The 25,847-nt window shown below is 36.8% G+C and overlaps 1 protein-coding gene across 1 annotated transcript in view; it reads left to right on the top strand.

The window, feature by feature from the left end:
• htra4 (HtrA serine peptidase 4) overlaps window positions 1–25,847 on the top strand; it is a 103,940-nt gene that overhangs the window by 65,708 nt on the left and 12,385 nt on the right. The window contains exons 3-5 of the mRNA XM_039769243.1: window positions 9,418–9,622; window positions 13,838–14,032; window positions 14,399–14,431. Coding sequence (XP_039625177.1) covers window positions 9,418–9,622; window positions 13,838–14,032; window positions 14,399–14,431 — 433 coding nt within the window. The remainder of the gene's footprint in view (window positions 1–9,417; window positions 9,623–13,837; window positions 14,033–14,398; window positions 14,432–25,847) is intronic.

Below are 25,847 nucleotides of genomic sequence, written 5' to 3' on the forward strand. Positions count from 1 at the left end.
TTATTTACATTTAGGTTGTGTCAGATTTTGTAAGTAAATTGCTCAAGTAGTTTATTTCTGCACTAGTAGTTTATTTCACTGAAATATTATATGTTTATGGGGCTGCTTTTGTATTTTCCTTACCATAGGTTACTGCTTAGATTGATAGGTGAAGTGGCTTATAAGTAGCCTGTGGCAACATACAGACTTAAATGCACCCATTTTGGACTTTTCAAGTTAATTTTACAAAAGCAAATTTTCTCTAGCAAAGCTTGGGTACCTCTTGGGATATTTCAGTCACCCCCTTGACTTTACAGACAGCACCTTTGTGTATATTAGTTTAATACTTCTGAGTGATGCTATAGAATAGCAGATTCTTTATATGATTTTAAGTAAGATTAAAATATATCGTATTAGATTTTCATGCTCCCTCAATGTTGCTCTTAATTGTTTTTTTATGTGTTTTATCCAAAGTTTTGAAAACCTGCCTCATAGACTGATTGACTACATTTCAGACACCCCCTACTTTTAGCTTGTAACTAATTATTCCTTGTTCTTATTTGTCCCTGGACTGTTTTTAATATCAGTTACATACTATATTTTGAGTTGTATCCCTATTACATATATGATTTAAGGAACTCTCATTTTTCATTATTTTACTATTCTGTATATATGATGTTTCTGTTCTGGTTTAATTTCAGCATCATTTTTCTTATATTTTCTATAAAGTTGTCTTTTTTGTGTATCTCTGCTTTGTTCTGTAAATCCTATGGAAACAGCTGTGCTTCTTTCCTTCACAAAGTTTTCTTCTTCCTTATATTGCCTTTCCTGTCCTTTTTGTATCTTGCCTTGTCTTTTCTCAGTTATCTAGTTCAATTAACATATGTTATAGGCATTTATTATTCAGTAAATATATAATTAATATAATTAATAGAGAATATGTTTAGTAAATGTTATATTACCATCAGACTATTTATAGCATCTGCTTCAGTTAAAATCTACATTTGGTAGTCTGTGAACCATGTCTTAGAGTTTTTCATATACTGCATCTGATTTCATTGAACAATAATTTTGTCTCTCTTTATAACAATGCTAGCACTGAATATTATCTGCTGTATTATCTTTTCTCACACATATTTGGCACAAATGCTGTAGTAGGTGAAAGACCTTTAAAGGTAGGCTCTGTTCTTATTCTTTTATTCTCAGTGATTTGGTGGGTCCATAGGAAGAAATATCATAAAAGCCAAAATAAAAATCAGTTTGTTTCAATTTTTCCTTTAAAGTAAACATACAGATTTTTTCCAAAAGTGTTGCTATGGTTTTTTTTTCAAACATCTTTATGTCTTTTTTAAACAAAAATAAAACCAACTAATTGCATCAAATTTACTTACTGTATACCATAGTTGCAAATAAATAATATAATTTGCTAGAATGGAGGAAAGTAAAAATGACTATGCATGGTGACTGACCAGTTTAATAATACTGATAAATATTCTGTGCAATCTTCAACGCCCTCTGGAGTGTTTTGCAATCCAGAACAAAACAGATGTAATTCCAATATTTTATACAACCATTGATACTGTACTCCACTGTACACCTGTTGAACAGTGGTAAGCATAAACTGAGACACTTGGGCCTTCCTTGGACATCTCAGGAGGTAAAGAAACTGGTGGGCCTTTTTGATAGCTGAGATCCAGTTTGCTCTTTTCAGGTATTCAGTGATGTTGAAAAAATTTAAGACTGGGTGGTGAGAGAAAGAGAGCACGCTATTTCTAACCTGTCCTTTTAATCCTTACAATTGTAAGTGCCAACATAACAATGGCAATAACTCCTGGAAAAATTGAAAATTAACTTTAAAGCTATCTTATGTAACAATGTACAATCTTAATTTAAGACTACAAAATGAATTAAGGTCAAAGCTGTTTTATCTTAAGGTAAGCCTATAAAATGACAAGAAAAGTTCAGAAGCAATGTCTCCAAGAACAGTTAATTTTGTGAGCTGGAATGTTAAAGATCTCAATCAAGAATTAAAGAGAAAGAAGATATTCTCTCACCAAACCGGTCTAAACGCTAAAATAGTATTTTTACAGGAGACCCACTTATTAAGCAAGGATCAAATTCGGTTGCATTATGATTAGACTGACCAAATATTCCACTTCAGATATACAAAGAAAACTAAAGGGGACGAGAATTCTTGTATATAGAATAATTTCATTTGTAATATCAGATGTAGTATCTGATTCTGAAGGGCAATATGTGATAGGTATTTGCATCCATTCCTAATGTGAACACTCAGAAAAGTATAATGACTGGAGACTTTAATTGTGTTTTAAATCCAGACTTGGGTAGGTGGCATGCCACAGGGGCGATGACAAGTAACACTGCAAAAACAATTGCAATGTTTGTAACTGATCAAAACTTATCAGACCCCTGGAGATTTCTCAACCCAAACTCAAGAGCATATTCCTTCTTCTCACCAGTACATCACTGTTACTAAAGAATTGATTATTTCTTTATAGATAACAATTTATTGTGCATGATTAAATGTTGCAAGTACAACACTATTGTTATCTCTGACCATGCCCCTTTAATCATGGCGCTCAAATCATTATTCCCCACATACTGATTTCGCAGCTGGAGTCTTAACCGACTGTTATTAGCAGACGAGAACTGTACACAGTTTATTTCCAAGCAGGTTTTTTAGAGAAAAATACATCCTCAGAAACTCTGAAGACTTTTTTAAGATGACAGATTATTTTTATATCTCTCCCACAAAAATAAATCTGAAACCAAGAAGGCATCAGAATTAATCTGTGAAATTACCAGAAAAGATCAAGAACACATCAGTTTTCAAATGTAGCACTTTATACGAAAAGACAAGCTTTGCATTCAGAACTCAACCTCTTAACAACAAAAGAAATGGAACAACTCATTTTTAAATCACAACATCATTACTGTAGCTGCATTTTCCCAAAATTACCAAAGTTCAGCAGTTCTAGCATAAAAAATGGGTTTCAACAAAAGCCTGACACCCTGAAATGATTCCACAGACAAAATATCTTCGTTTTGAAAAGTTTTCATTAAAATTCAAAGTAAAACAGTTCACACAAAAAAGAGAAAATTGAAATAGCAAAAAAAGAGAAAAGTTCTTGTTAAGAAAAGTTCTGTTCAAAGCTTAACTCTTGTTACATTTCAAATTGTTACAAATCACTTCAACTTTCTGAACCATTTCAAAACAGTCAGAAAACTGTATGTCAATCCCATTTCTATGCTGAAAATGGGTCTTTTAAGTCCCTGTGTTCTGGGACCTATTCTAAACAACAACTGACTCAATTAACATAGTTAAAGCAAGAAAGTTCTATTTCATGCTAACTTACAGGGCGAAGAGACTATACCATTGTCAACGAAAGACATTTACAGTATATTCTATTCAAATTAAGCAAACACTAATACAAGTTTAATTCAAAGCTTTAACTTTCTAAGATTGGTTCTTACAATTACTATGAACACGGAGAGAAGGCTAATAAGATCTTAGCTCAACACATCCACAAACGGGAAGTTCGCAATACAATACCAGTATTTACCAACATGGACAGGGACAAAATCATTGACAATAAAAATATAATACACACATTTAGAGACTACTGATGCATTACAGATACCACAACTAGATACTCTCAGTGCAGAGGAATTAGATAAACCAATTACTAGATGCTATAAACTCACTTCAGAGTGGGAAAGCAGCAGGTCCTGATGGCTACCCTGCTGAATTTTATTAAAAAATTTCAATTAAGTTAGCTCCCCTTTTATTAGCAAACATTTACAGAAGCCATAGACAATAAAATTGTACCTCTGACTTTTTGCCAAGCATTAATTACCATCCTTCCTAAGAACAATAAGGACTTACAGTACAGTCCCTCTTAACTGGCCTCACATTAACCGGCCGACGGATTAATCGGCCTGTTAAAATTATTATTATTTTTTTTAATTCTGAGTTCTTCTTTATACAGTATTATATGTATGTGCTTCCTTCTTTCCTGGAAGGTGAGAGGTATTTTAAAACCGGCAAACAACAAAACAGTGTTCAAATTAAATAAAGTGCAGTGTATCAAAAGTCTTCTTTAAATAAATAATCTATTAAAACAAGTGAATTAGTGGAGGTTAAAATCCATTAGTAAAAAACAAGTCCTTTAAAAACAACACAAATGAGGTTAAAACAATGGCTGGGAGCGGTCTCTTAAAATCCAAAGCACGGTGCCTTCTTCTTTCTATCTTGCGGCTCCCCTGCTTCTCCCATCAGGCTTCGCAACAGTGGAGTTGCCCTTCCTGCAGGTGAAGCTGCCTTCCACACTGGTCCGGTAGCCCTCCGATCCCTGGCTACATTGGGCTCCATCCAGACCGAAACTTGGGTTCTTTCCCCAGCGGCCAGGGCGCTTCACACTGGGGCTAAACCAGCCCAAAGCCTCCAGGACTGCTGCTGCCTTTCGATGGCCAGTTGTCTTCAATACCATTCACTCCAGCTCCGTGATCGCTCAGCTGGAGCGACCGCTTTCTTCAGCATCATGAATTCCCCGGGTACAATCGGCCACACATACCATGCTCCCTCGTTAAGCCGTGAGTGCGGCGATTATTTATTTAAAAATTGCTGTTTTTGACTTGAGCTGTGGACTCGCTACACCACACTGTCCAGTCGTTGTACGAGAAAAAAAACCCATGTGCGAAATTGTGGATGAAGGCTTGTGGATATGGTTTCTTCAGGAACGTTGAAAAGGTACAGTATATACCTTAGAAATATTTTTCTACGTGAAAATAAGTATGGGGCGACACGGTGGCGCAGTGGTAGTGCTGCTGCCTCGCAGTTAGGAGACCCGGGTTCACTTCCCGGGTCCTCCCTGCGTGGAGTTTGCATGTTCTCCCCGTGTCTGCGTGGGTTTCCTCCGGGCGCTCCGGTTTCCTCCCACAATCCAAAGACATGCAGGTTAGGTGAATTGGCGATTCTACATTGGCCCTAGTGTGTGCTTGGTGTGTGGGTGTGTTTGTGTGTGTCCTGCGGTAGGTTGGCACCCTGCCCAGGATTGGTTCCTGCCTTGTGCCCTGTGTTGGCTGGGATTGGCTCCAGCAGACCCCCGTGACCCTATTCGGATTCAGCGGGTTAGAAAATGGATGGATGGATGGAAAATAAGTATGCGTCGGATTAACCGGCCAAAATGGCAACCAGCCATGGGTCCAGTCCCGAGGTGGCCAGTTAAGAGGATTGTACTGTACAAACCAATCTCACTTCTGAATAATGATAAGATACCCTCCAAAGTTCTATCAGAAGGATTGAGAAAGTGCTTCCTTATGTAATATCACAAGACCAAGCTGGATTTATTAAGAGGCAGACACTTAGCTTCCAATCATCAATGCCTGTTTAATGTAATATATTCACTCACAAAGTCTAACACCCCAGAGATATTATTATCATTGGATGCAGAAAAACCATTTGATATGGTTGAATGGGACTACCTTTTCACTACATTGGAGAAATTTGCATTTGGTCCGAACATATGTACATGGATCAGTCCAGAAGCTTCAGTTTGTATTAACAACATTATTTCAGACTACTTCAAACTAGAACATGGTACTAGACAAGGATGCCCCATCACCACTGCTATTTGCAATCGCCATTAGAGCCTCTGGCAGTTCACTTTTGAAATGCTTATGAGATAAATACTGTTCCAGCAGTCCAAACAGAACTAGTAGAATTTCAAAAGATTTCTGGACTCAAAATTAATTTGAATAAAAGTGTGTTCTTTTCAGTGAACTCTCTAACACATTATATTAGATTGGACACTTTCCCTTTTATCATCGCAGAATCAGTTTAAATACCTAGGGGTAAACATCATAAGTAAATATAAGGCTCTTTATCAACAAAATGTTGCTGTCTTCATGGAAAACCTTAAGTAAGATTTGCATAGATGGCCTACCCTTCATCTCACATTAGCTGGAATAATTAACATTGTCAAGATGAATATCCTTCCAAAGCTTCTTTTTCTATTTCAAAGCATTCCCATATATATTAACAAAATTTTTTTAAGAAGTTAGATTCAATCATAACCTCATTTATTTGGAACTCAGAATATCCACACATCCAAAGAGCAACCCTACAAAGACCTAAGGCAGAAGGTGGCATGGCTCTATCTAACTTTCAGTTTTATTACTGGGTGGAAAATATACAGGCTATAAAAACCTGGACATTGAGACAAATAGATGAACACACACAGGCTTGGTCCACAATATAAATAAGATCATACAGTGCTTCTTTATATTCCTTGCTTTGTACCCCAGTATATATGAGTTATTGTCAATATACTAACAACCTAATTGTGCTTCATTCACTCAGAATATGGAACAAATGTAGGGAGTACTTCAAGATAGAGAAGCTTTTATTTGTGGCACATCTGCATGATAACAACCTTTTTACATCCTCTCAAACATACGCAATTTTTAATGTTTGGAAAACATATGGGATTTAAATCACTTAGAAATTTGTGCATATTTATTTGTACATTGAACAATTACACTCCAAATTTAATCTTCCATCAACGCAATTCTTCCACAACCTTCAAATTTGAAAGTTTGCTAAACAAAATCTGCCAAATTTTCCTCACCTCCCACCTATCAGTTTCTAGGACTCTGACAATATTTCTGTAATATTTAAAAACATTTTAAAGTCCCTTCCTTTCAAGTATTCCACAGTACTGTTGGAAAAGGATCTCTTACTCAACATTTCAGAAAAGCAGTGGAAGGCAGCCATGAACAGAATTCACTCGAGGTCCCTATGCACAAAGCACACAATTATTCAACTTAAAATCTTTTATGGAGCACATCTGTCTTGTTTAAAATTGTTCAAAATGTTTCCAGGGCATGACATAACCTGCGAACATTGCAATCGAGCTTTAGACTCATTGGGCCATATGTTTTGGGCATGCAGCAAATTGACATCATTCTGGACCAAAATCTTTAAATGCCTTTCAGACAGCCTTGGTGTCACAATCTCCCCTAATCTGTTAACAACTGTGCTTAGTGTACTCCCAGATGGGCTTAATGTGGAGAAGGACAAACAAACTGTAATTGCCTTTACTTCACTATTGGCATGTGGATTTATCTTGCTCAACTGGAAGAATCCTAACTCACCTCTTTTAAGTCACTGGGCAAGTGATGTTATATACCATTTGAAAATGGGGAAAAAAATCAAATTCTCACTTAGAGGATCTGTTCAAAATTTTGTAAAAACTGGCAGAACCTAATCAATAACATTTTAGAATAATCATTTAAACTGAGGAAAAGGATTTTCTCCCCCTTTTTTTCTACTCTTGAATTTTTAGTCTGGCTATTGGCTTTGCCGTCTTTCACATGGTTGGGGGTTTATTTGAACTTAGTTTTGTCAAGTTTGACTTGCTTTTATAGAATGTTACTTGCTTTTAATAAATTCAATACAATATTAAAAAAATAATGTAAAGCTGCTCTCCCTCTCCATAGCTTTTTTTCTAGTGCCAAAAGAACTGTATGCTGCCTCCTGCTTCCTGCATTCTAACACCTGTAACTTGATTTTTGCTGTTATGAAGGGAGATTTGTTGTCCTTATATTACTGAATATGAAAGAAAACATCATCTCTGTAAGCTGTCTCATCATTTTGTCACAGAAGTGTTTCTTGGGTCTGTCAGTTAGTAAATTCAAAATCCCAGTGTAGAGGGTGGCTGGAAGTCCAAAGTCTTAGAGCTTGGTGATTGGCCTTGATGGTACAATAGTTTTACATTCTGATCTGTAGTGTATAAGCAGTATTCTGGCACAGATGCTTGTGTTACGCAAGTATGTCAAGATGAAGTGTGAAGTGTATGACATTATTTGTAGACTGATGATGACAATATGTAAAGTGAAGGTAGAAAAACCTATCCTGAATATTCCATTTAATGTGTCACAGGACTTGTCTGAAGTCATTGAGACGGTCCCGTTTTGATTTCCTTGGCATGGGAATACGTTTTTTAATAAAGATTCTGTCAGTGAAATATGAATTTTTTTATTGAAAATGCCAGGTAACTGGTCACTATAGGTTTTTTAAAATGTGTCTTTGAAGTCCATCTAGACCTAATACTTTTTGGATATTGGTCTCATTTAAAAATTTTCCTTTTTTGTCTTTTGTTTTGTTTGAAGTAAATTGCCATATCTGTTATGTTATTATTATTTGTTTTATTGATTGGTGTGCCTTTATAATGTTCTGCTTTTCAAGAAAAAAAATTCCTTAAATCATTCACATAAACATAGAAAGATGAACCATGAGGTTTTGCAGAAATTTCCAAAGAAGACAGTGTGTTATCTTATCTCAATCAAAGAAGGAATATTATCCATTAAGTTTGTATGGTAAAGAAAAAGTTTATGTAATTCAATTAGGCTTTATTTTTTAATCCTTAAGCATCTGCGGACCCTGCTCCATTCTCCAGTGTATCACTGTACTGTTTAGCAACTTTAATTGCTTTTCTGAGCTCATACCAGTATTTTTGTACGCTTTCATAAACTCTACTCATGTACTAATTTAGTGAATCAAAACAATCCTGCTAATATTTTCTTTGTATCCTTAGTCCTAAATCTCCCACTTAAGTCTCTACTCTTAAGCAAGAAGCAGATGCCCTGAGGGGTCTGATTGCCTAAAGTGAGGTTTGGGTAAGAAGCAGGAAATAGGAAACCTAAAATTTCTTCGGAAGGACTTTTTGAAATGAAGACCTGCTTCTCCCCATCATTCTTTGGTATATTCTCCCCATCATTCTTTGGTAAAGTGTCCTGTCTTCAGTTCAAAAAAGTTACTTCCATGACACTTTAGGTTTCCTGTTTATGATGTCTATTAATAACTCTGGAATTAAATATTTAACATAATATAGGCAAAAAAATGTGTTTTGCATGTTTTGAGCATACAACTGCATAATGGACATGTGGATTATGTGACAAGAGTAATATGAGGTTTTTTCTTTTTTTCATGGACATACTGTATTTCACATCATTTGCTGTTGAACAGTATTAGTCATTATTAGTTTCTATTATGCCATAAACATCTTTCTCTCCATTCTACATGAAAACATGAAATTAAAAAAAATGCTTTGCCACCACAACGAAGTATATGAGTCAAGTAAAATAGAAACAAATATCATTTTAGGGTGGAGTATTCCTTTAAATATGAGCTTCAAAGTCATTGACATAATGTGCTAGTGGCAATTCCAACTCTTTTACATTTTTTCGAAAGTAATACAAAGGTAATATGTAGCATAATAAACAATTAGAAGTTTAATCTTCCAATTTCTTTAGTTTCTGTAACATATGTGAAATATATGAATATACACATACATATTCACCTTAACCACCTGTACCATATATTCCAAGACTAAAGTCTGCCTTTATCTTACCTAGATTGCCATTCAGCAACCGTGAAGTGCCAGTGTCAAGCGGTTCTGGATTTATTGTGTCTGAGGAGGGCTGGATTGTAACAAACGCTCATGTTCTCTCAAACAAGCAGAGAATTAAAGTGGAGTTGAAGAATGGAGCCCACTATAATGCCAAAGTCAAAGATGTGGACCAGAAATTGGATATAGCTCTGATTAAAATTGAGACAGATGTAAGTCGTGTGGGAGAGATGGAAGATGAAAACTTATGTATGCATGTCAGAGTTCATATCTTTGAGTGGTTCATTCTAAAATTTAATATGTTCTTTTTCAATTCCAAGAGATTTCCTTTTTCCAGAGTCTTATAACCTTTATATGTTTGGGGGAAATTGAGCAAGGATTTGATAAAAAAGGATATGATCATCATGGGCTATCTGATGTATTTTGACGTGCGCATGTAACAAATGTGTTAACTGGCATTCAGTAATTGAAAAGTAATACTGCTTAAATTAAAACTAACAAAATAATACCACAAATATTATTATATCAGTGCATCAAGAAGTAATAAATACTAAGATTATTCAGGATCCTTTTATATACAACATCTCATAAAAACTTTTTACTGCAGTTTTGTTTTCAAACTAATATTTGCATACATCAGTACATGTAGAAAATACGTGTTGCTTAATAACACTTATGGAAAGTTACATGTAACAGACAAGTTAAATGAATTCAAATTTAAAATGTCACAAACAGCTGATGCTGTAATTTTCCAAATCTATGTACATTTTATATGTCTGCACTTTAAGGCTGTAACTATGAAATGAAACTACTGATTTTAGGATCAATCTGTTATTTTAGCATTCCAGTAAAACAGTTCTGGTTATGTTGTTTTCAGTTACATCACATATGCAATCAGATGTTTGCTATGGTTTATGTCTCATTTGGAGTTAGCCATGGAACTGGGCTGGGCTATCTGCAGTAACATACTTATAATGGAGGGCTATTTCCCAGTTCCACCCTAACCATTTAAATACATTATGTGCTGTATGTGTTTTCACTGTGCTTGCCACATTTTGGTTGTACTGATGTAAATCTGTTTGTCCCCACAAATTTAATGTTTACACATTTTTAGTAATGATATTTGTTGTTTTAGCAGCCTCAGTAAATGTCCCTCTGCAATTTGGCACTACCACTAAATGTATTAAATATCAGATTGATAGAAAGTTCTACCTCAAGTTTCATAGCAGCATTATAGAATGTGCGACAAGTTCCCATAACTGTAGTTGTCACTACCTATTTGGAGCTTCCTCATTCTCCCAGCATTTGTATGTTTTCTTCTTGTATCTCGAATACTTACTGATTAGGTTAATTGATTAATCCAACTTGTCCCATTTTGAGTGAGTGTGGGTATATGGGTGAGTAGGTCTTGCACCCTGTCCAAGGAGGTCATCTAAAAATGAAAAGTTTGGGGAAGGAAATTTTCTACTGAATATTTTGATTATTTAAGGTACAATTAACTTTTTTACTGAGAAACACATTTAACAACACTCTCCGTGCTTCAGTGACTGTTATACTTGACACTGGTTTCAGTAGATTGGTACAGGTGAAAGCTTTTTATGCAGTTAGCATTTACTGGTTCCTCCACACTCATGATGTCACAAATAAACGAGACCTAAAATAATGAGCATTTCCTCAATACATCCTCTGCTCAGTTAGTGACAAAATTTAGCTGCTCGAGTAGCTGCTGATAAACAGGGCCCTCTAAATGCCCAGAAATACATTAATGTGTGACATTTTTGAGAGTATTCTTGTCATGCCACCTCGGTCTTACTTGGTTAAAGAAAGTCAAGACTCAAATGGGTTACTGAATGCAATGCATGTTTTTTCTAACTCAATCCAGCAACTCCACAAAATCACTCCTCACTCCCACAGTCTCCGTATGTCCTGTCCGAAAGCATCATGGGAACTGTAGTGCTTATCTAATTATATACAATTTATTTATACAGTGGTACCTCGGTATACGTCCTTCATCCATTCCTGATCCTTTGACTTATACCAAACATGACATATACCAAACTCATTTTTCCCATAAGAAATAATAGGAAAATGATTAATCCATTCCCATGTAAAAAAATCCTATTGTTATTGGCATATTATACATTGATGGGGATGTATAAAATAATTTAAACACTGCTTAATACTAAAATACATAAATACAAAAGCAATTAGATGAAATAAATGAAAATTGAACCTCACTTTACTTTTTAATAACGTCTTTGTTTTTCACAATCGTAGATACCGTCGTTCTCGGCAAATGGTATGCAACAGCCATGTCCTGGATACGCATGCCACCTTCATACTTTTCAACAATCAATTCAAATTTACGTGAGAAAACACAAAATCACGTTGTGACGATGTGGGTTTGCTGTATGCTCCCATCTGCTGTCGGGGAGCCCTTGAACCCTACGCCGTCGGTAATGTGCCTCATCGGTAACAATAAAGCAAGGGGATGGTGAAAAAGTGCAAAGTGCTTTTATTAAAACAATCAACAAAACAAGGTGTTCAAATTAAAGTGCAGTCTCCAAAGTTCCAATAAATAATCCATAAAATCAGAAGTGAAACGTGGAGGTTAAAAACAATAGAAAAAAGTCTTCTTAAAAACAACGAGGTTAAAATACAGCAGGAAGCATTCTTAAAAAAAACAAAAAAAACAAGAAGAAGCTCGGTGCCTTTTTACCTGGCGGCCCCCCGCTTCAGCTACATCATATGCGCACGCGCTGTTTCTTTCTCTCTCTCTCTCAACCTCCCGTCAGTTCTTTCTTTTTCCTCCCCTTCTAGCCTACTCGCGCTTCTATTTATCAAGATAAACAGCCCCAGGAACAATCACAAATGCGGATGGTCTCTCACCTGTGCACTTAGGTGAGAAACGCCCACATCGCGAATCGCCCTGAGACACAACCACATGCCCCCTCATCAAGCCGTGAGCGCGGGGATTATTTATTTTAAAACTGGCCTTTGACAGGAGCTGTGGACCCGCTATACCACACACTTTAAAATTCACAGAGAGTTATAGCGCGGGTTGTTCACTGAATGCTAGCAACTGGCCCACTGACGCTCGTGGGCAGTCGTGGCTTTGTCTCGAGAGAGGTAAACAAGGGTAGCGCGCGCTATTCTAGCACGCAAGTCGTATTCCAAACAAAGGTCGTATACCAAGCAAAATTTTTCGTGTCCAAACGGGACGTATACCAAGTTGGACTTATTCCAAAGCGGACGTATACCGAGGTACCACTGTATATATATACACATCTCACCACAGTTCTAATTAGTGGTTTAACTGGGTCAAAAATCATCAGACAATTTTTGATTTTGTTTGTGTTAGATATCATATGCTTGCTTTATTAGGTCAACTTGATGAAAACTTCTGAAATTCTGTTAAATAAACCAAGAATAAATCTTTGCTCCACCTGTAATGTATACTTGCTGGCTGAAATTAAAATAAGGAAAAAATAAATTATTGACTAGAAAGTCCAGATTTAGGGAAGGGTTGCTATGGAATATTCCAAACCACTTTTGTCCCTCCTTGAGGTGCTCTATGTTCCACTACAACTCTCTCGAGATATATGTAGCTCATTATTTTAAAAAGACAGCCCAAAGCCTAACTTTAATTTTTTTGAGTGCATTTTTACAAATATTTTTAAAAAATCCTAACTACTTAAACATGTTCAAGCTTTCCGACAATCCCAGAATTAAGAGACAATTAGAGACACTGATCTAAGATAATAAAACTGTCAACAGACTGTAGAAGGGCATCTAAGTTGCCCATGAAAACTAGTAAATGATGACTGCAGGGAAAGATGCCTGCTGTCAATAAATTATTCTTGATGATTGAAGTAAGCAATGGCAGGTACTGAAAAGCAGATTTTTGGCGAGTTAAAATGTACTTTATTAAGCTAATTAGGAAAACACAGTGTGGAAGAGTTCCATGTCTCTTCATGTGTCCTAAGTAAGGGGAACTGGCCGCCATTAATGAACATACTGTAAAACCACATAAAAAACCCTGAATCCGAAAACTACAGAAGCAAAGCATGTTGTTATACTGTGGCGTCACATCTTTTGGGACACATGGCTTGGTCACTGAAATTTGGCTATTTCCATTTGTATTTTCTTCTAAAGACAAGCATAGTTGGTTATTTGGTAACTATAAACTGGCCTATTACATTGTGAGTGTAAGTGTGCATGATGATAAGTTGGTAGTCAATTTAGGAGTGTTTCTTGTCTTTTATCAGTGGAGCCAAGGTAAGCTTTCCTACAACCCTACATTAGATAGATAGATTAAATGCAGATGTGAATCAAATTAAACCTTTATCCATTTGTTCTCTTTTCACATTGGATTACAAACTTTGTAATTATGTTGTTTTATTTTTTTTTCTTTCCTTTCTGTCAAGAGTCCCCTGCCTGTTCTACTTCTAGGCCGTTCAGCTGACCTGCGCCCTGGAGAATTTGTCGTAGCCGTTGGCAGCCCCTTCTCACTGCAGAATACAGTTACAACGGGCATTGTTAGCACAACTCAACGGGGTGGCAAAGAGTTGGGGCTGAAGGACTCGGACATGGAGTACATCCAGACTGATGCCATCATTAATGTGAGCTCACAGTGTTGTTTGCATATCTCAATTTGATACAAGTGAAAATCTTTTCAAATGAAAATCTAAAAACAATGTGAAGCTTGCTTAAGTTCTCCCAAGTTATGAGACAGCTTCACCAGAGCTGTAAGTAGGCAAATTAAAACTCATCCACATAATACCCAAATCAAGACAAGCAATACTGTTAATGAAAATAGTAATTTTCCATATCTTCAATAAATACTTCAAATTCCACAACAGCTGCAGCTTTTCCCACAGCATGTATAAACATTTAAACTGTTTTTATGTGGAGTATTTCATTACTGTGAGAACATTTACAGCACACAGAGTGATTTGCACACTTAACATGTAACATTTTCATTTCAGTACGGAAATTCTGGAGGGCCCCTCGTAAACCTGGTGAGTCTTTTTCTTTTAACTGCTGATTGCATAGATTTTTACAGTTTTGTTCTGTCTTGTTAACATTCCTGGTGATTTACAGTTTCAAAGTTAAGGGATGTTAATATTGTATTGTATTCCTGTTTACAAATGCCATTATTTTGTTTGCCTTTAAAACATTATGTAAAATAAAGTTTGATTGAGAGATAACCAAGTTCATTTAATACAGTTCAGCAGTTACATAGTGCAAAATCAGAAAATAAAACTCTGATGGCATTGTGTCAAAAACAAGTCATATACAAGGAAAAAAAGTTGTTCAATATGTCTTTTAAACTAAAGCTGGTTAGAGACTCACACAGATCTCATGTTTACTAAAGGCTAGATGCCTAACGATGAAAGAAAACATTTTTGGTTACTGGTTTTCATTCTAAACAATTTATGTAGGAGCTTCTTTTGCTATATTGAAACATATGATTTTTAAAGATAGCCTGTTGTTGTTCATTGCTTGCCATCACAGAAGTTAGAAGTAGTCATCATTTTACTTTTTTTTTAAACTTTAGAATGAAGGCTACTACAGTTATAACTTTTCATACACAAGAATGTATTCAGTCTCTCTAATATGTTACTTTGTTTTACTTCCCCTTGTAATATTGCACACTATACTATGTGAGAGATATATTTAAACCCTTTGAACTATTAATGGATTGTTTTTATCTTAACCAATTGTCATCTAACAATGAAGGAGAATTACCTGGGCAGAGAAAGAATGAATGTTTAAACAGTTCCTTTTCATCATAAGGAACTTTTCAATATAATGGTCTGAAAAAGATTGTAAAAAGTTAAGAGACTGACAGATTATAATTCTTTTCCAGAAACATTTTGATAATTAGAAATTGGTAATTAGAGTAAAAATGAAGCAAGACCCATCAGATTTGGGAGACCCGATTCGAGAGGTTGCAAAAACGAGAAAGGGCATTGGCATTGATGTCCTGGGAACCCCAACAATGCTTATAAGGCTAAAGGTCTAAAAACCACCAGGTTATCCGAGGTTTCAACTCCTTGTGCAATTCCATCCACTGTAAGGGTGCATGGTCCATCACAAAGGTAAACTCTCTCCCCAGGAGGTAGTACCTTAGCTGCTGAATAGCCTATTTGATTGCCAAAACTTACTTACAAATACCTGGTCTTGCATTCAAGCAGTTTCTGGCTCATGTACAACACGGGGTGGTCAACACCATCAATACCTTGGCTCAGCATTGGTCTGAAGGAAAGAAAGCAAAGAGAAATCAAGAGAGATTAGAACAGATGCTGACATAAGGGCTGCTGTCAGGTTAGCTTGAGAATCCCATGTCACCATATTCAGAGCACGTTTGTCACTGTATTCAGAGTTAATCTCTCAGAGAAGTGAGGCACAAACCAACAGTAGTAACCAGCGAGACCAGGAAAGCTTGAGTTTGCCACTTGGTTTGTGAATGGTGTCCAGTTAAATATAGCAGTAACTTCAGAACACTGTGACTTCACTGCGTAGTCCAATTAATTGACTTCCTTCAATCCGAAAAAGCTTTTTTTCAGATTAATCCATAGCCCAGCTCCACAAAGTGTGTGGTGGACTGCTGTCACATGCAAAATATGTGTTCCTTCCAAGTGCTGGAATAGATGATGAAGGTGTCATGCAGGTAGGCAGCAATGCAGGCATTATGGGTCAGAGGACTTTATTTAACAGATGATGGAATGTAGTCAGAACTCCATATAAACTTGATGGAAAGATATGATAATGGCACTGACCACTAAGGGTCCCAAGCATGTTTTTTTTCCATTAAGGGGATTTGCCAGTACACTTTCATCATTTTCAGTGTGATTAGGAAGCAAGCCTTGCCCAACTGCGTGAGGACTTTGTCCACTCACTGCATGGGGTGAACACCAAAACGAAAGACTTGGTTAAGTCAACAGAAATCACTGGAAAACTGCCAACTCCTGTCTAGCTTTGGTATTAATATATTTGGATTGGAACAGAAACAAAAACTTTTATCAGTCACACCAAGCTGTAGCATTCGTTTAATTTCATGTTCCATTTCTGCTTTCTTTACCTCTTAGAAGCATTAAATGGGATCTCTGACAATCACTCCTGGCTTAGTAATAACATCATGCACGATAAAGTCAGTCTGACCTGGTTCCTTATCAACTGCAGTTTTAACAGACAGGATAGCTTTTTCAAGCTCCTGTTTCTGGCAAGGCATTAAATTGTTACTAAAGTCTCATAAAAGTGGCAGAAAAGGACAGAGTGAAATTGGAGCTAAGAGGGGACTCCCATTCTTTTTACAACTTCTAAGTTTGCAAAGAGGACTAAACGGAGGAGCCGATCCCAGTCTCTCCCATCATCAATAACTACTTTTCTCAACATTTGTTTGAGGGTTTCTCCACTAATCCATCAGTTTGAGAATGATAAAAAGGATAAACTGAGGTTTTCAGATGTTTTGATTCTCTAGCAACTTCTCTGAATGTATCTGGGGTAAAAAGCACTCCTTGCTCAGCAAAGAATTCCTTAGGAATGCCTACCTGTGCAAATATGCTTATGAGTTTTTAGAATTAGCCTGACTGGGATGGCCTCACGATACTGTGTAGCATTGTCTACGAGGACCAGAATATATTTATGTCCACTAGCTGAGGGTTCAAACGGCCTGATGATGTCAATGCCGATCCACTCAAAAGATATGTCAGTTAAGGACAATGGAATAAAAGAAGCATGGTCTTTCTAAGGAATCTGTTGAAGTTAAGAATGCAGGCAGGAAATACAAAAGTGATGGACCTTCTCATTGATCTGTGGCAAACAGAATCAAAGCTTGATTCTTTCTACCATTTAGTCAGTTCAAAGATGGACACCTAAAATGTGGGAGTGTCCTAGCTCACAAACCTCCCAACGGAATGTTCACAGGACAAATAGAAGCTTCTTGACCTCACTTTCATGTTCAGCCACCTGTGTAGTAGTTTCGTTTTTAATTATGAAATATGGCCCCTGTGACATAGATCTAGTAGTATAGACTTAAATGATTCATCATTGATATGCTCTCTTATAAATATGGCTGGCAGTAGATATATTGAAATGTAACTGAGTTAAAGAGTCAGTAGTGACTGGAAGGTTCTGATGTTGATGCCAAGAGATCATCAATTTCACACTATACATAAAGACGTGGTGCTTGGGCATTCTGAGGTGGGGAATCCGATTCTATAGCAAGGCCTGTGTTTTGAATAGGTAAATACTGATTTCTTCCAAATTTTTTGTCTGACCAGTCCCGCCCCAGGGAGGATGACCAAATATGAAGAACTGTGAATCATAGCCACTGTCCTTTTCCAGGTGTCCCTTAAATACATAATGACAATGAGGTGGACCTATACTATTGGGTTCCTCCTTGGATACAAAAAGACTGGTCTCTCCAGGGGTTCATTTTTGCAGAAAAACAAACTTTTTGCTGCCAGAATCTTATCAAAGCAGTAGCTCTATAGCCATTAACAACATCTATACCCATGCACAGGAGTGTGAGTGGGTTGCTGACAGGCATAACACAGTATATCACTCCTTTGGTCCATCTACAGTCCATCAGCATGCTAAGTCACAGGCAGTGTGGTACAATTTGTCCCAATTCTCCAAACTTGTAATAGCATGATGGAGGAGTGGATGTTTCTTTCATTTCGGTCTTGACCTAAGTTAATATTCCTGTCTTGTCAGCTCGGTATGACTGGCATTTAGAGAGCTGGGGTCTTCAGCAGTCTTTGAGTTTATCTCTATGGATTTCAGTAAGCATGGTCACTAGGGGCTCCAATAAGCCATCCATGTTTGTTTGTACACCTTTCAGGCAAGAGTCTCCAGAAGAGCATTATTGAATTAATTGCAGGTGACAATCTTGACAACTTCTTCTGCAGTATTCACCCCGGGGCTTTGACCATCAAGATAACTTAACCCAGAGGTCAAATGCCTGGCCTCTCTAAGGCTGCTCAAAATCAAATTTCTAAGTCACATGAGTTGTGTTCTTGTTGATCCACCGTGGCTCCATATCTGGTGAATACTTTGTTCTTCAGCTGTTTGTAATCAGCCACAGCCAGCTCATCAGAGTCTTAGTATACTTTCTCATGTTTTAGCAGTGTCTAACCATGGTTTACTCAAATATCGGGAAGACCTTGATGCCATCCTTAAGCCATAACGGTATCAGTACATGTGACACGCCAAGAGCTCTTTCTCCCCATAGTACCTACTCAGCAGTTCATCTTGGCTCTGCTTCTGCAAAGTCAGTCCCTTGGTTTCCAACCCATATGTCTGCAGTTGTTCCATGAGTGCTATGATTACCATGGTGTGGTCAGTTAGCTCTAACATTTCTGATCCAAATCCTGCCAGCTATAAATAGTAAAAAAAAAGTATTTTATGTCTGATAACTTTTAGGTTTTCCTTCAGATACCAAACATGTTATACTCCATGATACCTCACTTTCAGTCCTGGAGGGCCCCAGTGGCTGAATTGATTGTTTCAACCAAGCTGCCTAATCAGAAGCCAATTCTTGCTGATAACAAAACTTATGTAACTTTTAAGTTTTCTTTGTGTTTTCATTTTTTACAATATCAACCAAATGATTTGTAGACTGGAGCTGATTAGTAATTGTCTGTTCTTCATTTTTTATTCCTCCATTTCTGTCCAAATATTTTATTAATTTGGATACTTCATGATGAACAGACACAAGTGTAAATGGGACTAAGACAGATGGTGAACTGCTTTCTCCTATGTCATTTATATGTAATCTTACATTGGAAGATGGTTAAAGCAACAAGAGGCTATTAGAAAAAGCAGTTCACGGTTGGGAATCTTAATAAATTAGTTTAGAAAAAAAATGAAGCACAGACATGCTGAGCAACAATTCTTTTAAAAGCAATAATTGGCATCTAATTAAGGAAATAGAAAATGGGTTGGAACAAAAATGTGTAGCCACTGTGGCCCTCCAGGACTAAGGCCTTGTTTACACGGGCGTTAAAATCGAGCGTTTTTTTTTGCGTTCGTAGCGTCCGGTGAGTGCGGATCAAGCGCCGAGTGTTTTCTACGTAGGAGTCAATGAGAGTGTTCACACGGGCTTTGGTGACGTGCGTTTGTCCGGCAGCACGTTTATACGGCATCAAAAAAACGTTGCATGCAGCTTTTTCTTGGCGTTCAAAACCCAACGAACGCAAGGAAACCGCTTCTAGTTCGTTTTCTGCGCGTTTATTTTACGCTTCGGAGGACCAGATATATATAAGTTTACATGTTGTATATGAAAAAATATTAATATTTTTATGTTTTCATATACAACATATATATTTTCATATTGCTTATTTTATTTTATTGTCTTGTGTAATTTGTAAACCATGAACCTATTAATTTATGTTTTAATATAATATTTGATAACGATTATGTAGGGGGGGGCAATCCATGGCGGGGGCATTTCAGTGCATAACACCGGTGTAAGCGCACACTCGACTGCTGTTTCCTTACCTCAAAGTGACAAGTAGTCTCTCTTCGGGGCTAACACCAAGTCGCATATTGGTTGATCGGCGTGCAATGTGGCATTGCACCAGCTGCAGCAGAAAATCAAAAATGGAAACCGACATCCGACAGTAGTTAAAAAACGCGCAGAAATTTTCGCATTTCTTCATAAAGCACAAAAAAACTTCCTTTAACCCAGTGTTTCTCAAATAGTGGGCGCCCCGTGGCTCCGTCAAGGAGGTCGCGTTTGACCTCGGGGAACATGCTTTTTTATTTTTCTTTTAATTTTTTTTTTAATTTAGAATGCACTTTAAATCTTTTTTGTTACATTTAATAAAGCTATTCTTTGTTGTAAATTGGTCCATATTTCTTTCTTTTTTTATTCTCTTATACGTTAATAAGGATACAGTGTTATGCAGAGGTGTACTTATAACAATTTTATAGACAAATGATACTATTTATAGTCACGCAGGGGGCGCGAGATGCTTTCTTCTTCCTAGGGGGGGCATGACAGAAAATAATTGAGAAGCACTGCTTTAACCCGACGTTGTGCAGTCAGAGGATGAACCCAGTAGCGGCGTTATTTTTCTCTCCCTACGTCGCCGTATTATGAGTATTTTTAAAACAAGAAGATTAATATCTAACATAGCAAAATGGTCCATATTGAAAGGAGGCACCTCAAATAAAACGACAAGGGCTTTCATATCCAGTTCCCGACACTGCCTCCACAGGTTAACACACAAACTACAATTTGGGCTGCACGCTGGTGTTAGACAGAGACAAACGAACGCCGGTGTAGAAGTCAATCGATCGCCACCACAAAATGCAACATAAACGTCTAGGACGTTCAGAGCAAGTTCGTTTATCCAAAAACTTAACGCCCGTGTGAACAAGGCCTTAATCTGAGAAGTTCTGTATCCACTATTAGAAAAAAAAAAATACACAAATCAGACAGAGTTGTGATTTTTGTCTGGCTAACACTTGTTTATCTGATAATTTTCTATTGACTTTTATTAAAGAAAAAAGCTATTTTATTTCAGTTTTTATGTTTATCAAATATGTGTAGTGTTTTGTAATTTGTATTTACAATAAGGTATTGGGTTAAACCTTATAGCTTTACAATCTTTTGTTTTTTATTTAATATATATTTACTGAGTTAATATGTGCCCTAGAAACAGAGGGATTTACCTTTAGCCTTAACGCTGAAACAAATGTCAGAAAGAGTGATTTTATTACATATTATGCATATTGTGACATGCCCTGAGGTATTTCAGTGATTATTACAGTTTTCTATATGCTTTGTGCATCTCTGAGATTGTGGGATGTCACTGTTTAAGTAATTAATGCACACATATAAAACATTTTTCATTAAAATAAAGAAATAAATAATCTTTTAGGATATATTATGAGCTAGCACTCTTGTAATCTCTTGCCTAGACCAAATGCTTTGCACAGCATGTCTGGTTAGTGTGGTAAAGCGCTTTAGGGGTCTGTGGCAGTGTGTGTTTGTTGTTTAAAAAAACAATGTAGCTCAGATTTGATGGGTGTGGGTGTGTGCTGCAGCAACACTTAGCATCTCCGGGGTGATTAATGGGGAAATCAGCTGATTGTGCATTAACATATGAACATAATCATTTCATCCAGTTTCCTCACTTCCACTCCGTGAATCTTTAATGAAGCTCCTGCAACCATGCGTACAAAGAGGGCCTGAGCAGGATAGAAGGGGGAATGAATAGAAAAGTGGATATTGAGAAACCAAGAAAGTTTGGTAAAGAGAAAGAACAGAATCAGTTGTGAGCCAGTGACAAGAAAAGGTGACAAAGTGGTCAGGAGAAACCCTGAAGGGTAGCTGAGTGAGAGGCACTCCTGGGGCAAACCAGATCACTTATGAACAGGAGTGATTGAGGGGCACCTGGGAATCCCATGGATGTCAAGGTGTAAGGAAAATGGAGTCAGGCTCAGCAAGTTCTGCTGGACGCTGAGGGATCGTGACTGCGACTGGAGTTGAGGAGTGGCTCTTAGGGATTCAGCAGATACTGAAGAGTAGGAAAGATATAGTCAGACTCAACTCGTCCTGTTGGACCCTGAGGGATGGTGTATGGGATAGGAGTTGAAGAGGACCGCTTTCAACAGAATCTCAGCCCCACTGAGTATACCTGCTGATGGGTGAATGGAGTGAAACAAGAAAGAGAGCACTGGACAAAATATGAAGATGATTCTGAATTTTAACTTCCTCACAATACACTAGATTTTATGTATTGTTTATTTATGAAGAAGTACTGCAGTATTTGGACCTTAATTTTTTTTTCTTACAGAATAAAAGCAAAATGTGCACTTTGCACCACACTCGTGTATGTGTCCTCACTGCACTATTCTATCGTTGGATATGACTCGGGTTCATTAGGAGTGTGCCAGCTGCAGGCAATCTGGGCATCACAGCCAGCTACAGTATTTAATTTACTCAAATATATTGTGTTCACATTCTCTTTACATTAGGCATTCCCTTACCAACTTTCTTCATGATCACCTGTAAGAATAACTTCCATCTTTTCACCTACCATTCCAGATTATTTACCCTTTTAAGTAGTCAGGACTTTGGGTGTCATGCCATATCTTTGACCACGCGTATTAATATGCCTTTTACTACATTCTCTTCACCAATACGTTTTATGTACTGGGTTCCATGTGTGATTTCTCTTTCCCCTCCTTTCGTTCTCAGTTGTCTGGCAATACAAATGAGACAATCAAGTGATGAATGAGGATGTGAACCTTCTGATTGGTTTCTTCAAATAGGCACTAAGTCCCACAAACGTTACTCAGCTTTGAATTCCTGTGAGCATTTCAAGTTCCCCATTTTGCTTCATGTTTGAAATTACTGATTTTAACTTCTTCATTTATAACTTCTGCTCATATCTTTCAGTTTTGCTTGGGCTCCAGCCTTCTTTTGATTTCTGACCTTCTGCTTGCTTCCTGACCTAGACCTTATTTGCTCCCTTTATTTATTTTATTATTTCTGGCAACTTATTTTGTTCCACCCTGTGACCATTGCTCCTTTGATAACAGCAAAGAAAATTATTTTGTCCAACCCAACTTGCACGTAGTTACTCTTATGAATTCAAGTAGTACCAAACCTTTGCCATTATAGGTGGCTTCATGTCAAAGGTGGAAGAGGAATATTGCTATGGGTATGTGAATCTTCCACAGTGGACATAGTGTCTGTCCTGTAGCTTGTCTCCAAATTTTAGATTTTAACAGTGTATAACGTTCTTAAAGCTGCCTGATCTATTCAATTCAGGGTCATGGAGGTGAGGGGACAGAGCCTATCCCAGCAGTTTTAAGTATGTAGAAGGCAGATACCAACCCTGGTCATTGCTCAAGTCCGTAGGATATTATAGTGCCTATCATAAAAGGCAGAAGCAAAAGAAAAAATCATAAAAGTTTAAGTATTTTGTTTTAATTTGAACCTAATTCCCAATGAACCTGTGGTTAGGATATAGCGGGTTGGATAATGGATGGATTGTTCCTAATTTACTCCAAGGAAATTCTTGCTGAAAATACCAAATACTTTCACTATGTCTCAGCTGTTGAAATCATTATGCAGTATTTAGTATTGTTTTTTAAATACAAAATCTGACACTGTTTTTTTCACATTTTACATGTTGTACTCTATGTGATTAGAAACTGTATTTTAGAAACTCATATCATTGAAACAAATTTCACAAATTCTATTTCTAATACTCTACATATACATTTGTTGTTCTTCTGTTGTGGCATAGTGGCTAGTGCTACTACACCACAGGTTCTAGCATTTGTGTTTTATACCTAGTCCAGCCATATCTGAGTGGGCTTTCTCTTATTAAGCTAAACAATATGCAAGACTGTGCCCAGAGTTGGACTGGTACCCCATCTAGGTTGTCTTCTGCCTTGCACCCATTGCCGTAAAGTGATATTGTACACATGCCAGTAGGAGACAAACAAAGTGATTGAACAGCATATTTAGTATGATATCTTTATAGACTGAATGTATGGGGTGGCAAACAACATCTGCTCAAAGTGCATCAAAACTGTTTACACTGTTTTGTCAGTATATGCTGTATTTCATTTTGATTATGCAGTCATATCTTGTCATGGTACTGTGATAATTATAAAAGAGGATTTGTGGGTACCTCTGCAGTCTTTAGCACTCTAGCACTATTTTTGAAAACTATTAAAAACCAATACAAAAATTCCTCAGCTACCCAATGATCCAGAGATATGCAGTACTCCATATATATCACAACTTGCAAAGAAAACAAAGTGATGTCTAAAACTACATACCCCTGTACAAAACAAGACCTAAGATACAGTAAATGCTGAAGAGTGTGAAACACCTGTGGTAACGAGACCTTTGGTTTGGGTTGATGAATATTCTTGGTTCTGATTGGTTGTCGAAACAAATGCTCTCTAAATCTTAGGAACATTGTGCTCCATTAACAGTTTGTAATAGAAGAAATGCATATATTCTAGCACCTGTGAAGATGCTCATGACCACCAAGCACTTCAGAAAGTTATTTACAAATCTGCCTTTACACAGTATGCAGTGTAAAAATTTGCAAGATTTTGAAGATGACAAAAATATCAAAAATGTATTTTTTCCTTATTTACTGCAACTACTTTTTTTCTTGTTACTCTGAGATAACAGCTGTGTGACCAGTTATAAAAATTGCTGAAAATGACCCAGGATACAAACATTTAATCAGATCTCTTGAGTAGACTTTATTAGCTGATTGACATTGTTATTTTTTATGAGTGCAAATGACAGCTGGCTGTTTTGCTGTGGTGTTGGCATTGTGAAGAAATGGAAAAGGGAAAGGTCAGAATGGAGCTCTAGCATATGAATGTAGGAAGAGTTTTTGTCTTAAAATAAAAAGTATTTTATAACTCTTTGTTTTACTTTTTATAGTTAAAATATGTGCAGTTATAGTTGGCAAGACAGATTTGTGGAGTGGCTATGCTTCATGTTGCCTTACAGCTACTGATCTTAACAAGTTTAACAAAGTCCACAGGTTTCTCTCATCTTAAGGTGGCATTTCTCTGCTTGCTGCATTGCATAGTTTATAGATAAAACATGCGAGTATTTTGCCTAGTTGTAAACCTGCCATTTGGCTGTTGTTGCTACAGTATTCGCTGATTCTCATGACTCTGAGACCAAGGATCCTGAAAATGGAAATAGAATATATTTACAAATAAAAAATATTAAGTATTCATAGTATTTCCTCAAAGTTCTTCTGCAGGCAGTTTTTATCAAGAATAGTACTTATTTTTATCTGTTTCACTTTGAACAGAGCATTTCGTTTTTATCTAACAAGCAGTATACAGTGGTACATTGTCAAGTAAAAGCCAGTGCCCACTCTCTTCCAGTATACTAGCTTGAAATCAACAAAAATGCAGTCTGTTTCAAAGCATTAACACTACTCTTCCTAAAAGTGGAGACTTCAGTGTGGTTCAAATGAAGTTTGTTTATGGATTTAAAATATATTTTTGCATTGTTTTTGATTTGGTATCATATTATGCATTTCACTGCTTTTCCCAAAGTTATTCTTTCAGTGTAACTGAAATTTAAACATTGATTTAAATTTTGATGTAAACAATAAGCTGTGCTTTTTAATTTCTCCCAGAATCCTTAAAGGACAATAATCCACTGTTTCAGCACAAGGCACCCATAGTGCCTATAAATAGTATTCAACCTTGGAAGTTTTCATATGTTGTTATACAACATTGAATTACAGTGGATTTAATTTAGCTTTTTTGGAATTGATCAACAGAAGAAGACTGCTTAATGCTGAACTAAAAACAGAACTCTGCAAATTGAACTGCATTAATCACAAATATAAAACACAAAATAATTAATTTTAGAAGTCCCCCAGTTGTGAAGATCACATATCTAGAGTCAAGAAG

This window comes from Polypterus senegalus, chromosome 11 (assembly GCF_016835505.1).
Source record: "Polypterus senegalus isolate Bchr_013 chromosome 11, ASM1683550v1, whole genome shotgun sequence".
In the NCBI taxonomy this organism is placed as follows: domain Eukaryota; kingdom Metazoa; phylum Chordata; class Cladistia; order Polypteriformes; family Polypteridae; genus Polypterus; species Polypterus senegalus.